Raw genomic sequence first — 26659 nt, 5'->3', positions numbered from 1 at the left:
AGAAAACGCAACGAATATAACTTACAACTTTTTTTATTTATGGACCAAATTTAACGATTATTATCATTTTATTTCACTGTAATCCAGACAGAAAAAAACCCACTTACTTTATAAAATATAAGTCATATAATGATATTTGGTATCTTCTGTTCTTCACGGATATGATTTTTATATAAAAAAAACCCCAACAAATATAACTTATAACATTTTTTATTTATAAACCAAATTTAACGATATATTGCATATAAAATCATTTTATTATTAATCAAGAAAAGTTAATAAAAAAATAATCAATTTATAAAATATAAGTCATATTCGGTATCTTCTGTTCGCTACGGATATGACTTTTATAGAACGTAATTCGAATATAACTTATAACTTTTTTATTTATGGACAAAATTTTACGATATTTTGCATGTAAAATCATTTTATTATTATAAAACATTGTGTCAAGAATTTTTTTTTTATTTTATTTCTTGATAAGTGTTTATATTTTAAAGCAAAATAAATAATAATAAAATGGGGCCGGGTTGACCAGAAATAACATTGGTTTGAGGCCGGGTTGACCAATTTGGGGACGGGCTGACTTGGGGCCGGGTTGACTTGGGGCCGGGTTGACTTGTACCGTTTATATTCTATAATAAACAGTCATTATGTCCTACAATTGTCAATTTAATTATTTTGTGTTCATTGCTCTTGAAGGATCTCCTAACTAAAGATCATATACATAAATAAATATATGACCTACTGTACATAAACTTTACTCTCCTGCCAATAGGTGGAATGTTCCACTAACGCTCACTTTCTTATGTGAGTGTATTCAGAGTGCTGCGAAGGGAGCGTACATAAATATATGAACTACTGATTTCACTAGCTAAACTGATTGTCAGATTATGAACACTTATATGTAGAGTTTAAAATACAGTCCTTGAGGTGCAGGAAGAAAATAATCTTAATAATTTTCATTGTTGTTTATATAACAGAAGTTAAACAGGGAAAAAAAGATAAAAATGTTTTGCAATCAAGGGATGTTCCAAGTGTATACAATACCAAACATTCATATGAGGTTGCCACCCTATTAAAATCTTTATTTAAATAAATTCAATATTCTGAATCAAATATACAATGTAATCCTTTATTGCATACAAAGTCATTCATTTCTATAAGCTCAAAAAAGAAAAGAAAAAGAGTTATCATTATTAAAGCAAACAAAGCATTTACATGTGTATCTACAATAATTATGCAAGCCAGATTGCGTATATATCTGTGTAAATAACAAAAAACAAAAATAAACAAAAACACAAATACATACCCTTATCATTACCCTATATTGGCAGCTGTTGAAAGCTGTTTGCCACATCATGTAATTTGATATGTACCATTAAAAATGTTCATAAACATTTGAAACATGAGCAAACATTGGAAGTAATGTATTTGGTATCAAAATAGAGCAGATACACAGTCAGTATTTCACTGACCAGTTACTACTTGTACAAATAAAAATATATAAAATAAAATTACAGAACAAACATAAAAAATATTTGCGTAAAATAAAAATTTATTTCTATAAATATAAATTGTTATTTTTATTTTTTTTGTACCTATTATGCTTTAAGTGTTATGCAAATTAGTTTAAACATATCCATTTAATTAAGCAAAGTTGTGAGACAACCTATTTAGTCTTATAACCTGAGTTCTCTCCCTTGTATAATCAGCACCAAGGACCAGGGGATTTACATCATTCCAGAGTAAACCCATTGTCGGATACCCATAGATCATGGTTTTGAGACCTACTCGGGTCACAACCCTGTTTCTTCATATGACACCAGTACTTGTTGGTTCCAGGAAGCAGACTCGAAAGTGATTAATATTATTAAGTTGCAAGAACTTGTTTCGCAATCGAGTTTAAATAAATAAGTTTAAACCAAACCCAGGGTTGATTAACATGTAACATAACATGGTTCGGCTGTGGGTATCCGACGATGGTGTGAACCAAGGATCCCTGAATTATGGGTATGAATTTGACCCCTATGATAAATTTGTACAAATCCTAACTGATTAAGCGCCTTTGAAATTTTATTTTTTGAGAAGGGCGCTATAGAAATGTGGTAATTATTATTATTATTATTAAAAACAACTTAAAAACTTATGAAGGATAAACAGTTTTCCACAACAAATTTAAAAAAAACACACATATTAAAAACAAAAATAATAACAATAAAAAAACAACATCTACAGCTAATATTTATATATAAAATGATGTATAATATGTATATATTACAATAAAAACTACAATAACACTCAAGAACAATAATTCATAAAAAAAATTCTTTTACATGGAAACCACATAATAAAATCACCCGTTTCATCAGGATTAAATTGGTCCTTTAATTAAAAGGATAGGACTGTTTCAGGGGATAAATATTTACATCATTGAGACGTTTAGCCTGAGAGAGAGCTTATTGAGGATAATGACATCTACCAAACAAAACAAGGCCTTTACCATGCCAATCCAGTTTTGATTGTGTTAGTTTTCTAAATGTGCAATATAAAATGTATCTAAAGTAGTTCTGGCTTTCAAAACTTTAAAGGGACTCACTGAGGTATTTTGACATGATGGGTCTGGATACAAATTTTCGAGATTAATGTTCCACTTGTTGTACTTCTAGTAAAGTAACTTTTGTGCAAAGTTTCATAGAGCAATCGCTTATTCAGTTTTTCCAGAATGATTACTCCAATTGTGAAAAATAACCGAATTGAAAAGCATTGCAATGCCTTTCGCTCAAATTAAACTGTTTATAGCAAAACAATTATATTTCAATTAATTTCTGAGTCTTATTATTAATTATCTTTTGTAGACCTTTCTGTTTCAAGTGCCCCCGTTAACCTAATGTAAGAAATTTAAATTATATATTTTCAGGCTTAAGCACCTCAGTGAAGTTCCTTTAATTAATTAAATCCCTGTTTTTTTTCACATTTTGTTATTTTAACAGATGCGGCACTACCTGTCCTGTCACAGTATAAAAACAGTTATGTCATAGCTTTAATTAGGTTACGTTGAAAACTTAAAAGCTAAATTTACAGCAGATAGTAGTTTAGAAATGAATAGTCCTTGAGTAATAATTTGTGAAAAATAGAAAAGCTATCACTAGCAAATAGCTGACATACGTTTTAAAGTTGTGCATTTTACTTTAAACAAAATATGACTTTTCACATTAAGTAAATGACAATGTACTTTGAAAAGTTTACAAGTCCTACAGCTGATATGGATCATCTTATCAAAGTTGTTTTTTTTCTAACAGGTTGAACTTCACATTTTATTGTAACTTGGTAATCATGTAAGTTGTTACAGTATTAACCTTCACATCATATTAAAGTTGATATGCAACAATACAACTGTACACATGTACAATTTCCATTGCATCAAAAGTAGAGAAAGATAACAATTAGTTATAGATCTATAATTTCTTACGTAACAAAGTTAATTAGAGATAGGTTTCACCTTGTTATATGTCTATATATATTCACATTGTATCAATGTCTATATGAAACCAGTTGTCTAATTATGAAGCATGTCGTTCATGTCTTCCATAGGATGTCGGATATCAATTGGCACAATGCCATACGTCTCCTCCAGCGCTTGTCTCACCCCAGGGGTAAGGAATGCAGGCATAATCGGTCCCAGTTTAATATTCTTTACCCCGAGACTCAATAAGGACAACAAAACAGCAACCGCCTTTTGCTCAAACCAGGATAGTGAAATTGATAAAGGCAGACTATTTATGTCTGTTTCCAAAACATCGGCAAGAGCTTTCGCTACCATGATAGCACCATAACTATCATTACATTGCCCCATATCCAAAAGTCGGGGAATACCTGTATTCCCCAATGTCCCGAAGTTGATAGTGTTTAGTCTATATTTAGCACATCCCATGGTAAGGATGAGCGTCTGCGCAGGTAAGGATTGGGCAAGATTGGTAAAGTAGTTCCGTTTGTGTTCCGAGCCGTCACATCCACCAATGACACAGATTCTCTGTAAGTCGCCAGTTTTCACCGCATTTATAACCTGAAATAAAGTAGCAATTTATAACCTTATATTTACACTTTAATTTTGGAGGATTTGTACACTACCGATTGTATTTGATTTGTAGGTATGTTTACATTGTACAGATCTTGGTTTGAATATTTAAAGTCAGTGTGCTATCATTTGATCCCAATTACTAAATACAAATAGAAGTTTGTTTAAATAAATGACTAAGTTTACAGTAAAAACAAAAAAGCTCCAACATGTATTATGCTTAAAAATCATTTAATATTTTGTATTATAACAACATTGAATAATCAGATGAAATTTTAGATTGAATGAACATAAAAGCTATTCTTTTTTTTTATTGGGGTCTTATGTCACACCAACTGGTCATATGGAGACTTTCCAGGAAGATCTCGGGTGCCCTCCAGGCATTATTTCAGGGACTAACAGGCAGTTATGTAGAACTACCAACATTCTGTAAGCTAATTGCATGGCTTCCTCACATGAAAGAATCCAAAGTCCCTAGCAGGATTCGAACCCACAGCACTGAGGACCAAGTTGTTTGAAGTCAACAACCTTAACAACTTGGCCATGGATGCCCCCAAAAACCATAACCACTCAGCCATTGACACCCCCATATAAACACTAAGAAATGTTTAAACACTGAAAGAATCAGCGAGAAGTGAGTTTGATAGGCTTCAGTATTCAAAAGTAGTTTCACCTTTAACCATTTTGATCTTCGAAATATGATAAATATGTAAGTTATTTTGTACAACTAGCCAGATGTTAATAAAATACCAGCCTTATAACAATGATTTTATTTAGACTGATTAGATCAATCAATAGTTTTATTGTGATTTTCATTGATCATAGACACATGTTCCAACATAACAAACTGGTTTATTGAGTTCATATTAACATAAATTTAATCCTATATTTATTGCCATACATACTCGTATGTATCAACCTTTGTGTATTTCAAACTGACTTATAAAAGTTGTCCTATTTCCCGATTGACATACATTGTATAACATGTATAAACTACATCTATTTTTTTATTGACAAATAAATCATGGCCTTAAGGACCTTTAAGAAGCAACTATATACTTAAAAATATTTTTTGCATAAGATATGAAACTATGTCAGGTCAATTGAATATTATTTATTTGGTAGAACAAGAACCCTCTCCAACTTCCTAAAGTTACCCTCTCATGTTCCCTTCTTACTTAATAAATCATCTTGAAGACAAGATTACGACAAAAAGTAAACATCAGTTCTAACATCAAATAAATTGAGACTACTTTAAAACTGTGTAAACTTAAACATGTTAAATTCAGAAAAAAAACTTGTAAATTTATATATTGTTTTTATTTTCATATATGTATTTACTACAATCATTTTGTTTTAGAAATGGGTTTGTTTGTTTGATTGGGTTTTACGTCACATCGACACAGTATAGGTCATATCGCAACGTTCCAGCTTTACTGGTTGAGGAAGACCTCAGGTGCCCTTCTGTGCATTATTTCAGGCATGAACTGCACTCCCCCTCAATGCCCTCTACCACTGTATGAAGTTTAAACAAATTACTATCTCCAAGGGTTTTCAAGTTATGCTCCGTACAAGACAACGGACGGACAGACAGACAGACTGACGGACAAGGTGGATTCTATATGCTCTCCCTTCGGGGAGCATAATAACCATTCATGATAATGAAAATTGAAAAAATGATACTACAAGTTAATTTTGGTTCAAGAAATATCAACTAATACTTACAGTGTCTGCATGTTGTAAGATGACTTCTCTTCCAAACCCAACAACAAGATTGCGGTCCTCATACTTATTTGCTGTTTTAGCATCAAAACCTGGCAAACTTTGTGCATGCTAAAAGTACATTAAAAACAGATTTAAAATACCAAAATCTAACAGCTCATCCCTATAGAGTGTTATTTTAGTCTGACTTGGTCATAAAAACGCATACATTTTCTGCTCAACAATTTATACATGGGAAATAACTCTGAATCTACAAACCTTAAATATAAATATTACAAAAAAAACCTTTTTTTTTTAATTTGTCCAGAAATAATGTTATAATGGCCTATATTAGGAAATGCTTGTAATTCATGTTTATTTTCCTTTCTTTTAAGTAAAATTCAATGATTTGATGTTACACGGCTTTAATTGAATAAAAGCTAAGAATATTAATTTAAGAAATGCATTATGAATTATAAAGCACAGCATGCTTTTTAACAAAGTTATTTATTTAAAGCACTGTGACACCATCACAAAGAAATATTTTTTGCTATTATAAAGATGGTTTGAATAACAAGAGCTGTAACATGAACTTTTAACCGAAACATAAATAAATGACCTACACCATTTACCAGGAAATAAATGATAAACCTAGTACATACAAATTCATGGACATGCATAAGTCAAACAACAGATCAGTTCAAAATTATATCATCAAATTTATCTTACATCTCTTTAGCTAGAAAAGAAGTGGTTTACTGAATTCATATCCTAGACTATAACATGCAATGTTCATTATAATTTCACTGTTAAACTCTATAAGTGAACAATTATAAGTTAAATATTTTTATTCAATATCTAATTTCATGATTATTAGAGCTTTAGATTCTCCAGATTGTTTAAACTGAAACATTAATTATTGTTATATTTAATACAAATATGAGCCGCACCATGACAAAACCAACATAATGGGTTTGCGACCAGCATGGATCCAGACCAGCCTGCGCATCCGGGCAGTCTGATCAGGATCCATGCTGTTCGCTATCAGTTTCGCTACTTGTTATTGGGTTTGTAAGCGAACAGCATGGATCCTGATCAGACTGCACGGATGCGCAGGCTGGTCTGGATCCATGCTGGTCGCAAACCCATTATGTTGGTTTTGTCATGACGCGGCTCAAATGTATTACCAGTACTTTTGATGTAAAACAAGATAAATGAAGAAATTAAATAAAATTTTCTTCTTCATAAAATAAATGACGACTTATTATAAATGTTTTCAAAATGGTCAACTCATGGTCTATGTCTGGCACATTAAAATTTAATGTAATTTGGATTAAATGGTTTTGTTTCCTTGTGTCATATAGCTGAAAATACATTTACTTAAAGGTTACAGAAATGAAACTAAAATAAACACATGTTAGTATCTGCCTGTGTTACATGTAATTACCTCAAGAAGTTGCTGAAGCTGAACAGGATCATGGAGATCTAAATGTTTCACTCCATTTATTCCTGTTTCATTGAGCGTGTAAAGTCTGTCACGATACGAGCGTAGTGGTTCAATAACACAGTTAGTAGATGCCAGCACTGGTCCCGGAAATGTTGCGAAGTCAATTTTCTGGTTCTGCCATGCTCCACCAAAATGCCCTGCAAGACTCTGAAATTTGACAAGCTACATGTGTCCTTTATAAACTTTTTAAATAGGATTTATCATAATGAACATAAAATATTTTGTTGCCTAGAAACTGGTTTATACATTGTAATTGTGTTACTTGAATAATATTATTGTTTCATACTTATGTGGGTAAAAATATTGAAGTGGTGCAATAACAGTATTTTGATTAAATTTTACTCATTATTGATAAACTAAATGAGTGTATAATATAATATTTAGCACAATATTTTACTTCATACTGTCAGCTCTATTCCATAAATATTTTAATGTAAACTTCCACAAACAATTTACAGAAAGGTGCATTATATTTCAATCAAAATTGTTATCTCAAATATTCTTCTGCAATTACTTGGTTTACATCATATCTTGAAAATAGATCACAGAAGGTCAGTGTATCTGGCAACCTATCAAAATCAGCATCAGTTATAATATTCAGGGGTACCTCAAGGATCTGTCCAGATTGGACCTTTGCTTTTCATCATATATATAAATGATCTACCACTCTATTTGAAAACCTCAGAGGCAGATCTTTTTGCTGATGACACTACTCTTACAGCAGCAGGTCTCTCTATACAAGATTTACATGATAAACTCCAAGCTGACCTTGACAATGTAAATCTGTGGTGCAAACAGAATGCAATGATGCTAAACGCAAAGAAAACAAAAGCAATGAACCTGTCATCCAATAATAATAATAAACAACAATTAAACCACTACACCTGCAAGAACATGAAATTGAATTTACTGAAACTGAAAAGTTATTAGGTGTTCATATTGACAATAACCTTAAGTGGAAAACCCAAGTAGATAAGACGTTAAAGAAATGCAATACTCAGTTGTACCTTCTTCTAAGAATAAAACAGTACCTTGATGTAAATACAAGAAAACTGTTCTTTAATGCTTATATCTTACCACATTTAGATTATTGTTGTACAGTCTGGGGAAACTGTAGCAATGAACAGATTATGGATATAATAAAATTTCAGAAAAGAGCTGCAAGAATCATTCTTGACAAAAGTTATGATGCCCCATCTACTGAATTATTTAATGAATTAAATTGGATAAAATTTGATGAAAGAATAAGATACAAGAAAGCTGTCATTATGTATAAATCATTAAACAATGCTTCATTTCCAAAGTACATGAAAAACAAATTTCAATTTATTCACCAAAAACATGAACGTAACCTAAGGTCAGCAAAAAATTCAGATTTATTTATACCTAAACCAAAAAAAGAAATTTTTAGAAAATCTCTGACTTACTCGGGCCCCAAACTATGGAATAATATCCCTCTCTCCATACGTAAATCTGAAACTGTTGGAAAATTTCAAGCATCCTATATCAGTTGGAATCTCTCTCAAGTACCTTGATCTTACATAGATTTAGTGTAAAGTAATGTATGTTCATGCATTGTACATGTATTTTGAATATGTATTGTGTTTTTAATTATTTATTGTTTCATAAAGTAATATATTATTATATTTTGTGTTTTCATGTGTATATGTATTTTGAAAACTTTACTGTATAACCATGATGTAAATTATGTATATTTTATGTATATTTATGTTTTTGAGGCCCACATGGAAGATTGAGAAACCAAATGTGTAGCCTCATTAAAAAAAGACTTTACTTACTTACTTACTTACTATTAACCCCATCTAGTACTAGAAACAGAAAATGTATTACAATGTTTATGAGTTATCCAATATATCGTACAGCTGCTGTATTTGAGCCGCGTCACGACAAAACCAACATAGTGGATTTGCGACCAGCATGGATCCAGACCAGCCTGCGCATCCGCGCAGTCTGATCAGGAACCATGCTGTTCGCTTACCAACCCTATTTCAAGTAGAGAAACTGATAGCGAACAGCATAGAACCTGATCAGACTGCGCGGATGCGCAGGCTGGTCTGGATCCATGCTGGTTGCAAACCCACTATGTTGGTTTTGTCATGACGCGGCTCATTTATACCTTAAATGCATTCAGTTTTGGATACATGTGTGCCGGCATCATTTCTCCGTGTGTGTACACGTTGATATCTGTGCTCTCTGTGGCCTTCAGTAATGTATGAAGGTCAACCAAGTCATGTCCTGATATCAGTATACACTGTTGTATATAAAAAAAATAACAACATAATTTTGTCTTATACATGAATCACAGTTTGTTATACTTGTAATTCAACAATTTCAATGCAAAATGTAGTAACTAATTTTTTAAATTATCATTTGACACCTTACAAATATAACCAATGCACCTTTAGCATTTCAATCATGTGATGTCCCAATAGGAATCCTTTTTGGATCCAATCTTATCAATTTAGCCTCATTTTCATTTCCAAATTCAAAGTCTAAATATCAAAATAAAATCCATATCACACCCTGTTTAGCCTTGTTTTTATTTACAGAGTCCAAAAGGTTCATATCACATCATATTGCACATGATCTTGTCTTTTTCTCATTTTTTGAATGTCCAAACTTCATTTCAAATTTTTATTGAAATTGGAGTAACAAAGTTCTATTAAAATGTCAAAAAACAGTGATATGAAATAAAAGAGTACATTAAAAATAGTAAAGAACAATACTGATTCTGTTTTACTTGTACACTATATATCAGACTCAGCTAGGGCCTGGTCCAATATAGTTTTGACAGCTGTGTACTCATCAATATAATTCAGTATTGTACTCAACAATACAGTATATAAGCTTATTGAACTGTAAGAATAGTGTGTTGAGTAGGACCAGATTTAAGACTGCACAAAATGTTTATTTATTTATGCTGCTTTTGTCTACCATTATGCCATTTATATCCAACAATGAACTTTCATTAACTAACTTAATCAGAAAGAATCCATTTATTCCTAAAGCGGTTAAATTATCAAAATATTATCCTATACAACCAACTTCAAGGAGTGTGGACAGACTGCGTGGTTGTGATGACTTTTATTATTCAATATTGGAATGTTAGGCAAATACTTACAGCTATTCACACTTAAAAGGATTTAAACACAAACACACACATGTCTTTTCTGTGTTTTAAGACCAAAATGAGCTGTGGGAAGGCTTCCTAAAAACGTACAGAACATGAAGGGCATTTTACCCATAAATTTTAGGAGATAACCTATAGATAAAATTGGGCTAGTAGTCTGAGGTATTAACCGTGACAGTTACATTAGACAAACACATACAGATTTAGGCTCTTTGGATCTAGGCACAAGTCTAAAGATAGGCAAATCAATGTAATGTTTTCACTAGATCTTTTTATATTTTCTGTTATTCATTTTTTTTATTTTCAAAGAACACTTGAGGCTTTTTTTACATAGTTGGAATAGAAGGATATAAATTTGTAAAAAAGATGACATTTTAAACCCATCTCAATCAATCAATTTGAGCAAGAGGGGAAACTGTTTACTTTGTCTGACATTTAACATTCAGTAAATTTAATTAAAACACAGGTAAGATAAAACTAGTGTTATCTTTCACAATAGATAAACTAGATTATCAGTAAAACACTTATAGATATTAATACAAGAGGGGTATTTCAGTACTACATTATACTTCACCACATATTTCTTTAACTTGGGGTGAACTTAAATACATGTATATAAGGCAAATATGTAACATAAGTTAAGCATTTACCTTTTTTTCATTTATACAAATCCAAATGATAAAACAAATCGATAATTGACATGTGTTCTGATATCTTGACACATAGATGTGTGACACAAATCGCTGATATCCGAGGGAAACCATGGCCAAGTGGTTAAAGAGTCTGCCTCTCAAACTTAGGGACTTTGGGTTTGAGCACTACTGGTCTGAAACCTGTCTTCGAAGTTATAAAACTTTTATCTGAGTTCTGTCTCGAATCTCAGAATTTTCATTGGTCAAAATTTATTCTATGCTGGTTTCAGACCAATCAAATACCTGAGATCTGAGTTTGTGCTCATTAAATATATTTATAACCTTTGACCCTGGTGTTACATACATGTTTCTCATATGATTCCAGGCCTTGAGTTTTGTCTCAAATCTCAGGATTTTCATCGGTTAATGTGTACATTCTGGGTTACTGACCAATCAAATACTTGACATCAGAGTTTGACCTTAGAAAAACTCTTCAAAACCTTGGACCCAGATAGTGGACAACTGAGAGTGGTTTACATTAACTTTACGCTTTTATCACAATCAAGCTATAATAAGTCAATTAAAGTTTTAACTAAGTTAAACCACTATATTTTTAAAGTACATTTTTTGGTATTTAGTTTTAAGAAAAGTTCAAAGCATTCAATATAACAAGTACAGATCACACAAACCTTTCCTGCCTTTGGAGTTGATAATACATTTGTGGGTGTAGGTACACCTAGCAACCTCCTGTGTCCCTTGTCAAGTAGCTCCATCACTCTCATATTGGTCGCACCCACATCAAGGGCTAGCTTTAGATTTAAGCCCAAGTCAAATTTGTCTGCTTGACTGGCACTTTCCAGGAAGTCAAGGGCCTAGAAATTGAAAATTTGATTGTTTAATATGGCAACTACTTAAAATGACGAAATTAAAGATTAATATTCTATGTACAGTATAATTTTAAATAAGAGATAAATTTGTGCAATGGATGTCTTTGGAACAATCTATTTAACTGTTTAGAGATTGCAGTATCAAAATTAAACAATAGTTGTTGGTGCTCAGCTATTTCAATACTAGCCATGGTAAAGATTGTCAAAAGAGGAGATAATTAACTCTTCAAATATAGATGCTTCCGTCATGAACTATCATACATGATGTATGTGATGAACTGAAGATAATTCAGGAATATATTATATTTGAAGTTAAAGTAAAAGAAATAAAAACTAAAAATGCATCCATTGGACAAGGATGCCCTCACATTCCACTGGTTTGGTCAGTCACCTGACGTACAGCAGGACAGTATGACAGACGGACAGACAAGGGAAATTCTACATAACCCAACCCTCCCCTAAGTGGTTGGGGTATTAAAAACGACATCCAATTTTTCCACTGTTGACAGCTTGATTTTTCCTAATATTGAGCAGCAAGAATTTCAAATCTTAATTTAATATGCTAAAGTATGCTTTGAAAAAAACGCCAGGTGCACATGCAGCTACACATGCTGACCAACATTCCTGTAAAATTTAATGACTACAGGCCAAATACTTTTTCAGCTACGGCGACACAAGTTGAAAATTGCAAATTTTTACTAAGTCAAAAGCAATAATTCCTACAAAACTGAATTGATCGACATGTGTACAACTTCACATTCTTGTAAAGTGTGTTGACTTTAGCTCAAATACTTTTAGAGCTACATGTAACTCAACATGAACTGGACACACGGACGGACATGGGCAATTCTAAATGCGCCTTCCCCTACTGAAGTTTGGGCATAAAAATATATTTGAAGTTTAAAAAAAAAATCCCTCAGAAAGTAAAGAATCTGGGACAGGTTACATAATGTCCAAGAAAGAAGTCACAATAAAACAAAACAATTTCAAATGGACATTCTAATTAAGTGTTCAGGGAAATAAACTGCTTTAGTAAGGAAACATGTAAATATGTGTTTAAAATGATAAGAAATATATAAATATTTTACTGCATAAAAACTTCAACGGACATAAACGCCATAACCTTCGTAAAGTCGAGCTAAATATTAGGCTATCATTACAGTATATATGTCCTATACTGGCTGTCTGGTGACATCACTTTCAGATGCAGAAACTTTGTAAATGTTATATATGTATGAGGCAAATCGTGTCCGGTTCAGTCGTTATCAAGGGAGGGTCATCCTAATTATAATTAAGGAAGTACCAGTTCGATTGTATAACAACTTATTATGCATTCAAAATAAAACTCATGCACACTATTCGTATGACATTTTAATTTTAATCTAAGGGTAATTTAAAAGTTTGCGGATCCTTATATGTGATACTCACACTAGTGATATGTACATGTAACCCTAGCCCCTCCCCAAGGAAATAAAAAATAAAACAAATGAAATTAGCATATTATTTTATCTTTCCCTTCCGTCAACATAAACACACGAACATGTTAATTTTATTTCCGCGACAAAAATTCAGCCACCGCAAAAAGAGACCGCTTTACGAGTGTTTTAACACAATTTGCCTCGTCAGTGCTTTTGGATCTAGTGGATTTTGCTAGCTAGATGGAATATAGAAGTGTTTTGGTTCTCGTGTGCCATTTACTCTTACAAGTCTCAGATTGTTAAATAATTTTAAGGAGTATCATTTTAATAGTACTTACCCTGTATATAAATTTTGACACCCATGGATCTGACTCACCCAGCGCATCCGCGTGGCAAGCATATGCCGACAGCCCCTTTATACCATACAGTGTCATATATCGTACACCGTTTATATCCGGACCATAGATCTGTTGATCTTCCAACACACCCACTTTATGCCCTGAAATTAATAAACACACCCACTTTATGCCCTTAAATAAATATAAACACACCCACTTTGAATTTAATTATGCCCTGAAATAAATAAACACACCCACTTTATGCCCTGAAATAAATAAACACACCCACTTTATGTCCTGAAATTAATAAACACACCCACTTTATGCCCTGAAATAAATAAACCAGGGCCAAAACACCTTTTTTGGGGAAGGGGCCTTAGCCTTTTACTTGGGGAAAATAAGCCCGATTTTGCATATTTGGGGAAAAATTGGGCTGTTTCATAATCGTCAAGAAAGGGATATATAACATTGATATGGAAAAATAATTAATCAACATAGACTCTCTTAATAGTAATTATAACTAAAAAAAACCAATCTTATTCATTGATTCTTGATTTATAATAACATTTCCCTATTCTTTCTTGATTTAGAGCGTTGCGGTTCTCTGATCTCTCGGACTCCGTTTTATCAACAATGACAACATCATCAACAGCACAGACACTTGGGGTTATCATAGATGTTGAAATATGAATTTTTTTCAAAACGGCTTATATTAAGTTTTTTATATATACAGTATATATATGATCAGTACATGTGCTGGGATTGACAAATATGCATTTTATTTGGATTTTAAAGGTGTAGTATCATCGTACATGATGAACTTGAGCTGACCTATGTATAATGCTTGTTTGCGCATGCTCCGTATTTCTAGTAAATCTAAGATCACATGTTAAGGGTTTACAGAATAAATTTATATCTTGTGCTGAACACTCGTCGTGTTTTACTTTACTTCATTGTATCAACGCACTTGGTTTAATTTCTATTAATTATTGTTCATAATAAACGAACATTACAACATGGTGTCAGAGTAAAAACGTTTAATAAATAACCTGGACATACGATAAAAAAAAATTGGAATATTTATCTAAAAAAAAAATAAAGTTACACAATTAAATTAATATTTGGAAACAAAATGGAATTATCTGGATTGTCAGTGCCCCAAATGGACTGGGAATCTTCAAATTTACCTGAAGCTTACAATAAATTTGAACGTCATGCAAAACTAATGTTTACAGGACCTTTGAAGAAAAAGTCTGAAGAAGAACAAGTTTCTTACTTTCTATTATGGATTGGTGATAAAGGGCGGGATATCCACTGCACGTGGAAAGATATTTCTGAAGACGATGCCAAAAAGATCGACACGTTCTACAGAAAATTCAGAACTTATGTGCAACCTAAGCTCAATCCAATATTTGCTAGGTATAAATTCTACAACCAAACACAGGGAGAAGAAACCATCGATTCGTTCTTGACAAAATTACAAATCTGTGCACGAGACTGCAGTTTTGCAAACACAGACGAAATGATACGGGACCGTATTGTATTTTGCATTTTGAGAAAAGCTTATGAACGAGGGTGCAGAATTGACCTTAGATAAAGCTGTACAAATCGCTCAAAATATGGAATATTCCAAACAGCAATTGAGTTCAATGGCATCTGCGGCTGACAAGGACGTTCACCACGTGGCGAGGCCTAGGAAAACGTTTAGTCCAAAGGCGGGAAAAGCCACAATACAGTGAAGAGAAAATGACCTGTTCTAGATGCGGGACCACACATCAAGAGGGAAAAAACGTGTCCAGCCAAGGGAAAAAACGTGCAGAAAATGTGGCAAACTGAATCATTTCCAGAAAATGTGTAAATCACGTAATACTGTGAACAATATAAATTGTGAGTCGGACTTATCGAGTGACGATCAGGATTTTTATGTATGCACGGTAAATGATTTCAATACTTCTCGACCTGATTGCGCAATGGTTAAACTCAAAATTGGCCGAAAGTCCGCCCCTGTAAATTTCAAAATAGATACAGGTTCTCAATGTAACTTAATACCTCAGGAAATGCTCAAGAAAACTAGATTTCAAAGGCCCCTTGCTACCCTCTGATGATAGGTTATCTTCCTACACAAAAGACCCCTATCCCAGTTTATGGAAAGGTCAACTTACCCTGTAAGTTCAAGGATAAGGAAATCGTTGCATGTTTTCACGTAGTAGGCAGTAAATCTCCAGCATTATTAAGCTTACAGACTTCAATAGATCTGAGATTGATAAAACTGACCTATGCTATAGAAAAACAACCAGTCACGTTAGATAAACAAAAAATCTTGACTGATTACAATGACGTATTTCAAGGCATTGGTTTATTCCCAGGTACATGCAGTTTACATTTAAAACCAAAAGCTATACCTGTAATTTGTCCACCCAGGCGTGTACCTGTAGCTTTACAGGACCGTTTAAAAAATGAGTTGAAGTCTATGGAGGATAAAGGAATTATCCAAAAGGTTACTAGACCGACTGACTGGGTCAATTCATTAGTCTGTGTGGAAAAAACCAGCACTGGAAAGCTGAGGGTGTGCTTAGATCCTAAAGCACTAAAATGACAATATCATGAGACCGCACTACCCTATGAGGACTATAGAAGACGTGACAAACCAATTGACAGGTGCTAAGTACTTCAGTGTATTAGACGCAACGAAAGGTTATTGGTCGATAAAATTGACGGACGAATCCTCATATTTGACGACATTTAATAGTCCCTTCGGTAGATACCGATATTTGCGTCTTCCTATGGGTATCAAAAGTTCCCAAGACATATTTTGTCAAAAAATCGACGAATTTTTCGAGGACGTGACGGGCGTGACGTCAATAGTTGACGATCTTCTTGTGTACGGACAGACTATCGAAGAGCACGATGCAAACCTGACACGTGTTTTGGACCGAGCACGTGAAAAGGGTATTAGGTTTAACCCAGACAAATGTGTTATCGGCTCTCAGGAAGTTAAATACTTTGGTCACGTACTGACAGCTGACGGTCTTAAGCCCGATCCCGAAAAAATCAGGGCAATTGTAGAAATGAAAGCCCCAGAAAATAAGTCAGAGTTGGAAACTATTCTTGGCATGATCACGTATCTGTCAAAATTTGATTCAAAATTGGCAGAAATGGTAAGCCCTATGCGTGACTTGTTGAAAAAAGACATTGAGTTTATATGGGACAGTGCGCAAATTGACGCCTTTGAAAAGGTTAAAGTCGCAATGACTAAGGCACCAGTCTTGGCATACTATGACCCGAAAAAGCCTGTCACATTGCAAGTCGACTCGAGTGCACGTGGTTTAGGTTGCACGTGCTTACAGGACGGCAAGCCCATTGCATTTGCATCAAAGACATTGACCCCTACAGAGAGAGGTTATGCTCAAATAGAAAAAGAGACATTAGCTATACTTCATGGTCTTCGACGTTTCAAGCAATACTGTTACGCAAGACATACTAAAGTTGAATCTGATTGCAAACCTGTAGTTTCAGTTATGAAAAAAGAAATATGTCGGGCGACCCCCAGACTACAACGTCTCTTATTACAGATTCAACAGTTCGACATAGAGGTCGTACATGTTAGCGGGAAAAGCATTCCCGTAGCGGATACATTATCCCGTCATTTTGTCAAGGACACGTATCCAGAATTGTCTGACGGACTTGACGTGCACGTGCACACGGTTATTAATAGTTTACCGGTTAGCGACGGAAAATTACAAGACCTCAGACTTTCCACACAGCAAGACAGTCAGTTTCAGACACTGAAACAAACAATTATTGACGGCTGGCCTGAATCTAGGCACGAGTGCCCGAATTCCATATTAGAATTTTGGAATCATCGGGATGAACTCTCGACTGTAAATGACATAATTTTCCGTGGTCAAACATTGGTCATTCCAAGTTCATTGCGAACTGAAATGATTAACGCTGTTCATGTAGGTCATATGGGAGTGACTAAAACGCTGAACAGGGCCAAGGATATTATGTTCTGGCCAGGCATGGTCAAACAGGTCACAGACCACGTGTTAGCATGCCCTTTATGCCTAACACACAGAGCATCAAATGTGAAGGAACCATTAAATCCCCACATTGTGCCCCAAAGACCCTGGCAACATATTGCCGCCGACTTATTCACGCTTGACGGACGTGATTACCTTATAACTGCGGACGTCTACAGTAATTACTTTGAAGTCGATGCATTGCCAGAAACAAAAAGTAAAACTGTTATTAGAAAATTAACAATGCATATGGCTCGCTATGGTCAAGTAGAAACATTGAAAAGCGATAATGGGCCACAGTTTAGCTCAGAAGAATTTCAAAAATTTGCTTCTGACTGGAATTTTAAACATGTAACATCTTCACCTGGATATAGCCAATCCAATGGTTTCATAGAAAAAATGGTCTCAATAGCCAAAAAATCAATGAAAAAATGCCACGAGACCAAAACAGACCCATATTTAGCATTTCTGGAATATCGTAACACACCTTTAAACTGCGGATATTCTCCTGCACAACTGTTAATGGGCAGACGGTTAAAATCCATTTTGCCTTCAACTAATGAGCAATTGAAACCATCTTTTATTAACCACAAATCTGTAAGAAAATCTCTGCAAGAAAACAAGGTTACGCAAAAGAACTATTACGATAAAAGTTCGAGGTCACTTCCCCCGCTAAACAAAGATGACTCTTGCAGGGTGCAATTTGGGAAAACTTGGAAACCAGCCATAGTTCTAAAAAAAGAAGGGGAGAGATCATACAAAGTGCAAACTGAAGATGGCGCTATTTACCGCCGTAATCGCCGCTTCATAAACAAAACGCGGGAAAAGTTCCCTATCAATACAGAGTCCTTCCCTAATATCCTCCACCAAGGTCAAGATCCGCATGACATAATCTCAAACAAAGCACCTTTAAATGATACAGGTATTTCCCAGAATATTCAAAATCCAATTAGCCATGAAACAAGGTCAGGCACAGGTTATCAGACGCGCAGTGGTCGAGTAGTAAAACCTAATAAACGTTACAATACCGATGAATGGAGCACTGTTAATTAATCATCCGGAATTGATTGACATTATAAAAAAAAAAGAAAAAAAAAAAAGAGAGAGAACAGAAATAAAATAATAGTAATAATAATAATAAAAAAAAAAACTTTGTGACTTTAAGACTATTTATGTATTTTATAGATAGATAAAATATTTTATGTCATTGTTGAACAATCAGTAAATCAAACCGACTCTTAATGTAGGTTAAACTAGTAAATCAAACTGACTCTCAATGTATATTTGGCATTGGCAAATCTGAGAGCACCCTTAGCGTCACGTGCTCTCTAACAACCAATCAATCAACGGCATCGGCCTTTCTGGAAAAAATTTTAGAAGGGAAAAGCACGCTACATCTGCTCTGCTATAATTTTAAATTTACAAGTTTTCACACATTGTTCCGTCTGGAAGTTAACGGTAAAACGTTACATTCATCCTTCTTTAACTTTTGCATATAAAATCGCTGCAACACGGATGTTCTTAATTTAGGAAATTGGATGAGTTTGTATTTTCATTGTGCACAACGAGTGACGTCATCCTTTGAGGCTTTGTGTGATAACAGTGCCTTTGTGATATAACAGTGCCTGATTCAATATGGCGGCATCGATCCAGATATTTGGTCATTCCTTTGTTTCCCGTCTGAAATCTTTTCTACGGAATGAACCACATCTTCATTTTAACTTAAACTTAACTTCGCTCCCGTTGGTACAATATTCGGGTTATTCAGGAGCTAAGGTGGAAACACTCCGGAGGAATTTTACAGACATTACGGATTTCGCTCCAGATATTGTTGTACTTTTGATTGGGACAAATGATTTATGTCAACCGGATGTTGACCATGTCAGTGTTTCCGCAGCAATATTAGACTTAATTGATAGTTTACTTTTCTTGGGAAACGTGAAAAGGGTGATCTGCTGCCAAATATTACACAGACGGCCTTCGCAGTCAACACATCATCACGTTGATACAACATGGTTTAATAATCGTGTAGATGAGACAAATTACATCTTGTCAACGAACATTCAAGCATTGCCCCATGGCCGTGCCACTTTCTGGCGTTTAAAGGGATTTTGGTCTCCAGAAGCGCAGTCTCAGGTCTTTGCATTAGATGGGGTACATTTGTCCGTCATGGGTCAAAAGAAGCTGTACTCTAACATCCGTGCTGCAGTGGTTGCCACTTTAAATAATGGTCTAGAGATATGAAAGATATGTATTCCATTTCATTTTTCTGTTCTAGAAGTTTATGCTTGTAGGGGTCGTCCAAGTCACTTGGATGAACTCATTTTTCCATCTATTTTCACAAGCTGAATGACAAGTTTAAAGTTTACAAGATTTTACAAATTTGTTTATATGCATACAGTCACCTTTAATAAGGCGATACCTGTGTGATCTATGCTTTTATAACTAATTAATAGATATACAGATTGGTATATAACTGTTTGATATAATTCATATTGTTACAGAACAAGCGGTATACAGCTTTGGGTAGTCATTTTCCATTTACATACAGTATTATTGTATAAACTTGTGTATATCTGGATATGTTCATATCCGGGAAAAATGTTCTAATATGTACAAGTTTTGAACACTTAACAAATTTAACCGCATCAATATTTAGTACTCAATTCAAGGTCAAGCTTGTTAACATATTAGATATATATTATAATGTGTATAATACAAAAATAGGCCTTTTACCTAAAGGTCAGTTTTGGGTTGGTGTTTCAGCATTTGCTTTTCAAGCTCAATTTAATTTTTTTTTTTTTTTTTGGCTTTTAGCCAAATATACTTTTAGCCATTATATTATATTTACTCACGGCCTTTTAAATTAGAGTACAACTTTCTGAAGGTTTTCATCTGAAGCACTTCTTAACCAGTCTGTAAGGTCTCAATTAGTAAATTATTAAACAAATACCACGTCTCGACAAGGAAGGGCAGTCAATTAATTTCCGGAAATAACATGTTCGATTTTCCAGTCTAGACTGTGAAGTTCCAGACTATGTTCTGATGTTACCATGCTTATATATCAATTGCCAGACTATGTTCTGATGTTCCAGACTATGTTCTGATGTTCCAGACTATGTTCTGATGTTCCAGACTACGTTCTGATGTTCCAGACTACGTTCTGATGTTCCAGACTATGTTTTTATGTTCCAGATTTTATTCTGGGGCTACAACATTTAGTAATGATTCTCCAGACTATGTTCTGATGTTCCAGACTATGTTCTGATGTATTTATATTTATCTATTGTTTCCAGAATTTTTTCTGATGACGCAGTATTATACTGTTTCCAGACTATGTCTGATGTTCCAGATTATTTGAATTTATTTATTATTTTGTTTGTCTGATGAAAAATAATATTTGTACAGGATATAACCAGAAAAATAGTGTTGGTTTACTCTGGCTTTTTTCTTTCAGATGAAACGCAATAAACGTTCGGCCACAGTGAGCCATTGTAATATGCCATGCTGTTCTAATAGTAATAAAGATGATGTACAGAGTCCGACGACGGCTCATTTGGAAAACAATGGGCAAACTCGCAGGAAAAAGACCAAAAATGATCAAAAGTCACTCAGGGGTAAAAAATCCAGTCAAAGCTCAACACAGCAAGCTGCCCAACTAGCAGGGGGAGGTGATATAACTCATAAAAACAAACAGGCTGTAAGCAGATCACACCAGAAGAGGAAAAGGGGTACAGTCCCTCATCAGTCGCCATCTTCTAATTTCAATCAGGAGGAAAATGACATTCAAGTCCTGCAGGTATCGGAGGATGAAGAAACCTCAACCTCAGAAAAGTCAACATCCTCAGACGAGGAAGAGAGTGATAATGACGAAGGCTTTATAAATTTCAGGGACATAATATCGTCCCATTCAAATTACATTACAGGTAATGCTCTAGAAATGACACAATTTGTCGAACCAGTCTCCACCCCCATTTCGCATTCCATACCAAAGTCGGTCATTAAAAAAATCCAAACTAACAAGTTTGTGGACTTCTCTCGCCTTTTGCCAAACATGGCCTTGCCCCAAGCTGAAAATTATTCTTTAACATTAAATGCTAATAACCATTTAAGTTTGGTACCTAATTCATCTTCCAGAAAAATCCAGTCCATTGAAACATGGACAACAGCCTTTTTAAGGTTTTCAGCCATTTATGCTGCAACTTTTCCCCATGAAATGCCTCAATTAATGAAATATGGGGAAATAGTGAGAGATTTGGCCCGTCGGCGTCAAGGTTTGGGATGGTCATTCTATGACAACCAATTTCGCATGTTTCGCGAAAGGGAGCTAATGCCATGGGACAGGATTCACACAGAATTCTGGGTCATGGCAACCTCTCAACTGGCACCCCATCATAATGGGTCATTTCAGAGTAATCGGCCCTTTCGTACAGGGTCCAGTAGGCAATTCAAATCCGGTTATAGTTACAGGAAACCCTCTAAATTCCTTGAAAATACCTGCTGGACCTTCAACAGACGAGGTTTATGTCGGGAACCCCGATGCTCCAGGCCTCATGTCTGTGGATTCTGTAGGGGGGCCCACTACGCCGGCCAATGCTCATTTACTAATAAAGACCAGGCCATTACCTCCAGTCCCTCCTTTAGTCAGGCCACAAAATCTCAAAACACTCCCACAGTCAACCGTATTCCCAAAAAATAAGGTTGGCCAGGTTACTACACCAGTTAAGGTTTCTATTTTGTCTACATACTTGCAAGGTTACCAAAACCGGAAATACTTAATTAATGGTTTCACAATAGGTTTTAAGCTAGGTCACATTGGTCCTCGTCAATCTACATCATGCTCCAATCTAAAGTCGTGTTCAGAACTTCCCGATGTGGTTTTACAAAAGCTTCAAGCAGAAATCGACGCAAACCGCATTCAAGGTCCTTTTCATGAAAGGCCTTTTCCTAATTTCCATATCAGCCCAATTGGCTTAGTTCCAAAAAAAACTGTTGGTGACTTTCGTCTGATTCACCATTTAAGCCATCCAAAAGGTTCATCAATAAACGACCACATAGACCCAAACCTAGCTACTGTTAAATATGCCTCTTTTGATGATGCGGTAGCAACTCTGTTAAAATATGGCCCTGGTTGTTTCTTTGCAAAGACTGATATTCACAATGCTTTCAGGTTAATACCTATCCATCCCTCGGATCATGAGCTTTTAGGGTTTAGCTTTCAAGGTAAATATTACTATGATACATGCCTCCCGATGGGGTCATCTAGTTCATGTTCCATTTTCGAAGCTTTTAGCACTTCTCTTCAATGGATTGCTACCAACAAGTTAAAAATTCCTCACATTGTCCACATATTGGACGATTTTCTTTTCTTTGGTCATGATTTTAAGGCTTGTCAAGGTCATCTAGATCAATTTCTTAACCTCTGTAAAGTCATGGGTGTCCCAATAAAACAAGAGAAAACCGAGTCAGCCCGTCGAGTCATCGTATTCATGGGCTTAGAACTTGACTCCATAACTATGGAGGCTCGTCTTCCCCAAGATAAGCTATCTAAGTTAAGGTCTCTATTATTATATCATACAGGTCGTAGAAAAATAACACTTAAGGATTTACAATCTTTAATTGGTCTTCTGAATTTTTGCTGTTCAGTAGTCATACCAGGCCGTTGTTTCTTACGGCGTTTAATCAATTTAACAGTAAAAGTTTCAAAACCTACACATAGGATAACTTTGTCAGCCGATAGTCGGCGGGATCTCAAAGCTTGGTTTTTGTTTACCCAACATTTTAATGGCAAAAATGTCCTTCTTAAACAACGGTGGTTATCAAGTCCCTCATTACATTTACACACTGATGCTGCTGGGTCACTTGGATATGGAGCTATTTTTAACAATAGTTGGTTTTATGGGGAATGGCCAAACCATATGACATCATTCCACATCACATTTAAAGAACTTTTTCCTATAGTTTTAGCATTGGAAATCTGGGGTACAATTTTAAAAAACAAATGTATTATCTTACACTCAGATAATTATGCTGTAGTTCATATTATCAACAAACAATCTTGCAAAGATTCTGTTGTTATGAAGTTAGTTCGGCGCTTAGTTTTAACATGCATGCAACATAATATTTTGATACAGGCTAAACATATACCAGGAAAGGATAATGTTTTACCAGATCTCCTTTCACGTTTACAGGTCAAACAGTTCCGCCTTTTGGCACCACAAATGGACGACCAACCTACCAAAATACCAGAACAGTTGCTGCTTCTTCACTGAACTCTTCGGTCTTACACATACTATTAAAATCCCTGGCACCGTCCACAAGAAACAGTTACCGAAATGCTTTCAAACAGTATACCCGTTTTCATAATACTTACTACACTAAGTTCAAAGGCTCCCTTCTTCCTATTCCAACTTATAAAATGGCACAGTTCATTGCAGTATGCCACGATAGGGGCCTTAAACCGGCGACTATATCAACTTGGATATCAGCTTTGTCCTATATTCATCGTCTTCACAGGTTAAGAAATCCTTCTAAGGCATTCATTATTAAGAAACTGTTATACAGTATTAGGAAAACTAAGGTCTCGGACAAACGTCACGGTTTCACTATTCCTTTGCTTAGGTCATTAATCCAATCTTTGAGCAAAATTACTGCAAATCCATTTACCAAGCTCCTACTGAAAACGATGTACCTGGTGGCTTTCTATGCCTTGCTTCGTCTTGGAGAAATTTCAGTCACCAAAACGGGAAAGGCCAATATTGTTAAACTTGAGAATGTATCATTTTCATATGATAAGTCTCGGCTCAATAGTGCCTCCATCCATCTCACTCATTTTAAGCATTCAAAAGGCCAGACAGCAAAAATTGTGCTGAGTAGGTCAAAACACAGACAACTTTGTCCTGTACGCACATTAGCTAATTATGTCAGTCAGATCTCCTCGTGTAATGGCCCGTTATTCCGCTTTAGTAGTGGTCACCCGGTTACAGCATCTTTCTTTAGGCGTATGCTAAAACGCTGTCTAGTAGAAAGCGGACTAGATCCTACCAAATATACATCTCACTCTTTTCGAATCGGAGGGGCAACCTTAGCACATGACCTGAATTTCTCTAATACACAAATCCAACAGTTAGGCCGTTGGTCTTCACAAGCATATACCAAATATCTGCGGCCCAGCCTTTCTAAGGGACCAATCAAATAAGGTCCTTTGTAACAAATTCAAGGATTTCACTTTGGGTACAGACAAGTTCAATACTAATTGTCAAATTAAAAGTATGGCTAGGGCCTATGCATAGTCCACTCTATCCTTATTGTACACTTGATAATATTGTTTGACTGTCTGAGGCAGCAAAGTTTATTGTACAATATACATTTTAGATTGTTATTGTAGTACAACCGGGTTTTACGCGGTGATATTTTCATACTCAATGACGGTATAGGCATCTACATACTCCATAAGTGTTACAATTTCATGTGTCATTACTAGAGCATTATATATATTTATACATCTTACTATACATAATTTTATTAAGGAGTGGAGCTCCATGTATGATCTTTATGATAAACTGCAATTCCCTCAACTGTCTGAGGCAGTGAAGACTTGGAGCACATGCTTGAATAAAATTGTCGCATGATTATATTTTATTATTAAGGCAAATAGATATCTAAACACTTCTCTCGTATAGATATTAGGATGTCACTTTACGACTTTATTTAACTCGACTGACAGAGGCAGCGAGCAAATTGTCACGTCTTAATTTTTCTTATGCGGATATAAAGCTTAGTTTCACTCGACTGTCTGAGGCAGCGAGCAAACGGTCTCATGTTCGGTAATTTATGATATAATGCCTTATTTAACTTGACGTCTGAAACAGCGAGCTATTTGTCACATATTTGAAATTTTATGATGTACATATTACAAATTGTCTCATGTTTGGTTATTTTATTTTGCCTGATTTCACTCGACTGTCTGAGGCAGTGAGCTATTTGTCACATGTGTTCATATTATAATACTTACTTCCACTCGACTGTCTGAGGCAGCGAGCAAATTGTCTCAGGTTTTGTAATTTTATTATGTTCATGATATAGTGCCTTATTTCACTCGACTGTCTGAGGCAGTGAGCTATTTGTCACATGTTTGAAATTTGAATAATGTACATCTTTTGATACTTATTTTTACTTGACTGTCCGAGGCAGCGAACAAAATGTCTCATGTTTGGTAATTTGATTATGTTCATGATATAGTACCTTATTTCACTCGACTGTCTGAGGCAGCGAGCTATTTGTCACATGTTTGAAATTTTATTATGTTCATATTATGATACTTATTTTCACTCAACTGTCTGAGGCAGTGAGCAAATTGTCTTCTGTTTGGTAATTTTAGTATGTTCTTGATATAGTACCTTATTTCACTCGACTGTCTGAGGCAGTGAGCCATTTGTCACATTTTGAAATTTTATTATGTTCATATAAACTTAATTTCACTCGACTGTCTGAGGCAGCGAGCTTAGTGTATTGTCTTTGAATTTTAATATGTTCATTAGCCTTATCTCCAGTTCATCCTTTGCTTAATACTTGCTCGACGGTCTGGGACAGCAAAGAGTATCTCCTGTTAGAATTTTCATTTTGTTCATTAGCAATACCTCGGGTCATATTAAAGAGGTTCTTCTGATACTTAAATTTATTTCCCCAAGTAATTTTCAAAAAGTTCCCCTTATTTAATTGGGGAAAGGTGAAATTTTTAAAAAATTTTTGGGATTTTCCTGGGTATCTGGGGGCATCCCCGTCCCAAATATTTTCCTTTGGGCCCTTAATTTGGGGGTAAATTTTTTCACCCGATATGGGGAAAAATTTTTTTATATTTTGTAATTAGGTTTTTTTCGGGGAAAAAAAAATTTGCCCCCTTTTCCAAAACAATCATGGGTTTTG

The 26659-nt window shown here is 34.9% G+C and overlaps 2 protein-coding genes across 2 annotated transcripts in view; one reads left to right on the top strand and one right to left on the bottom strand.

Annotated features, from left to right (window-relative positions):
* Window positions 1-2233: 2233 nt before the first annotated feature.
* The window catches only part of LOC132738586 (hydroxylamine reductase-like), a 41041-nt gene continuing 16615 nt past the window's right edge, over window positions 2234-26659 (bottom strand). Inside the window, exons 4-9 of the mRNA XM_060726116.1 lie at window positions 13713-13873; window positions 11759-11941; window positions 9424-9558; window positions 7227-7433; window positions 5804-5911; window positions 2234-4066 (exon numbers count right to left, since the gene is read on the bottom strand). Coding sequence (XP_060582099.1) covers window positions 3560-4066; window positions 5804-5911; window positions 7227-7433; window positions 9424-9558; window positions 11759-11941; window positions 13713-13873 — 1301 coding nt within the window. The 3' untranslated portion in view covers window positions 2234-3559. The remainder of the gene's footprint in view (window positions 4067-5803; window positions 5912-7226; window positions 7434-9423; window positions 9559-11758; window positions 11942-13712; window positions 13874-26659) is intronic.
* LOC132738585 (uncharacterized) lies at window positions 19082-26427 on the top strand. Its single transcript, XM_060726115.1, has 3 exons — window positions 19082-19192; window positions 21192-21660; window positions 23926-26427. Exons 2-3 carry the CDS (start codon window positions 21192-21194, stop codon window positions 24930-24932), a joined length of 1476 nt encoding a protein of 491 aa, XP_060582098.1. The 5' UTR covers window positions 19082-19192; the 3' UTR covers window positions 24933-26427.

This window comes from Ruditapes philippinarum, unplaced genomic scaffold (assembly GCF_026571515.1).
Source record: "Ruditapes philippinarum isolate M1 unplaced genomic scaffold, ASM2657151v2 ctg3474_1_1_1_1, whole genome shotgun sequence".
In the NCBI taxonomy this organism is placed as follows: Eukaryota; Metazoa; Mollusca; class Bivalvia; order Venerida; family Veneridae; genus Ruditapes; species Ruditapes philippinarum.
The sequence above is the reverse complement of the archived record's forward strand: the minus strand, read 5'-3'. Positions and strand labels throughout refer to the sequence as shown.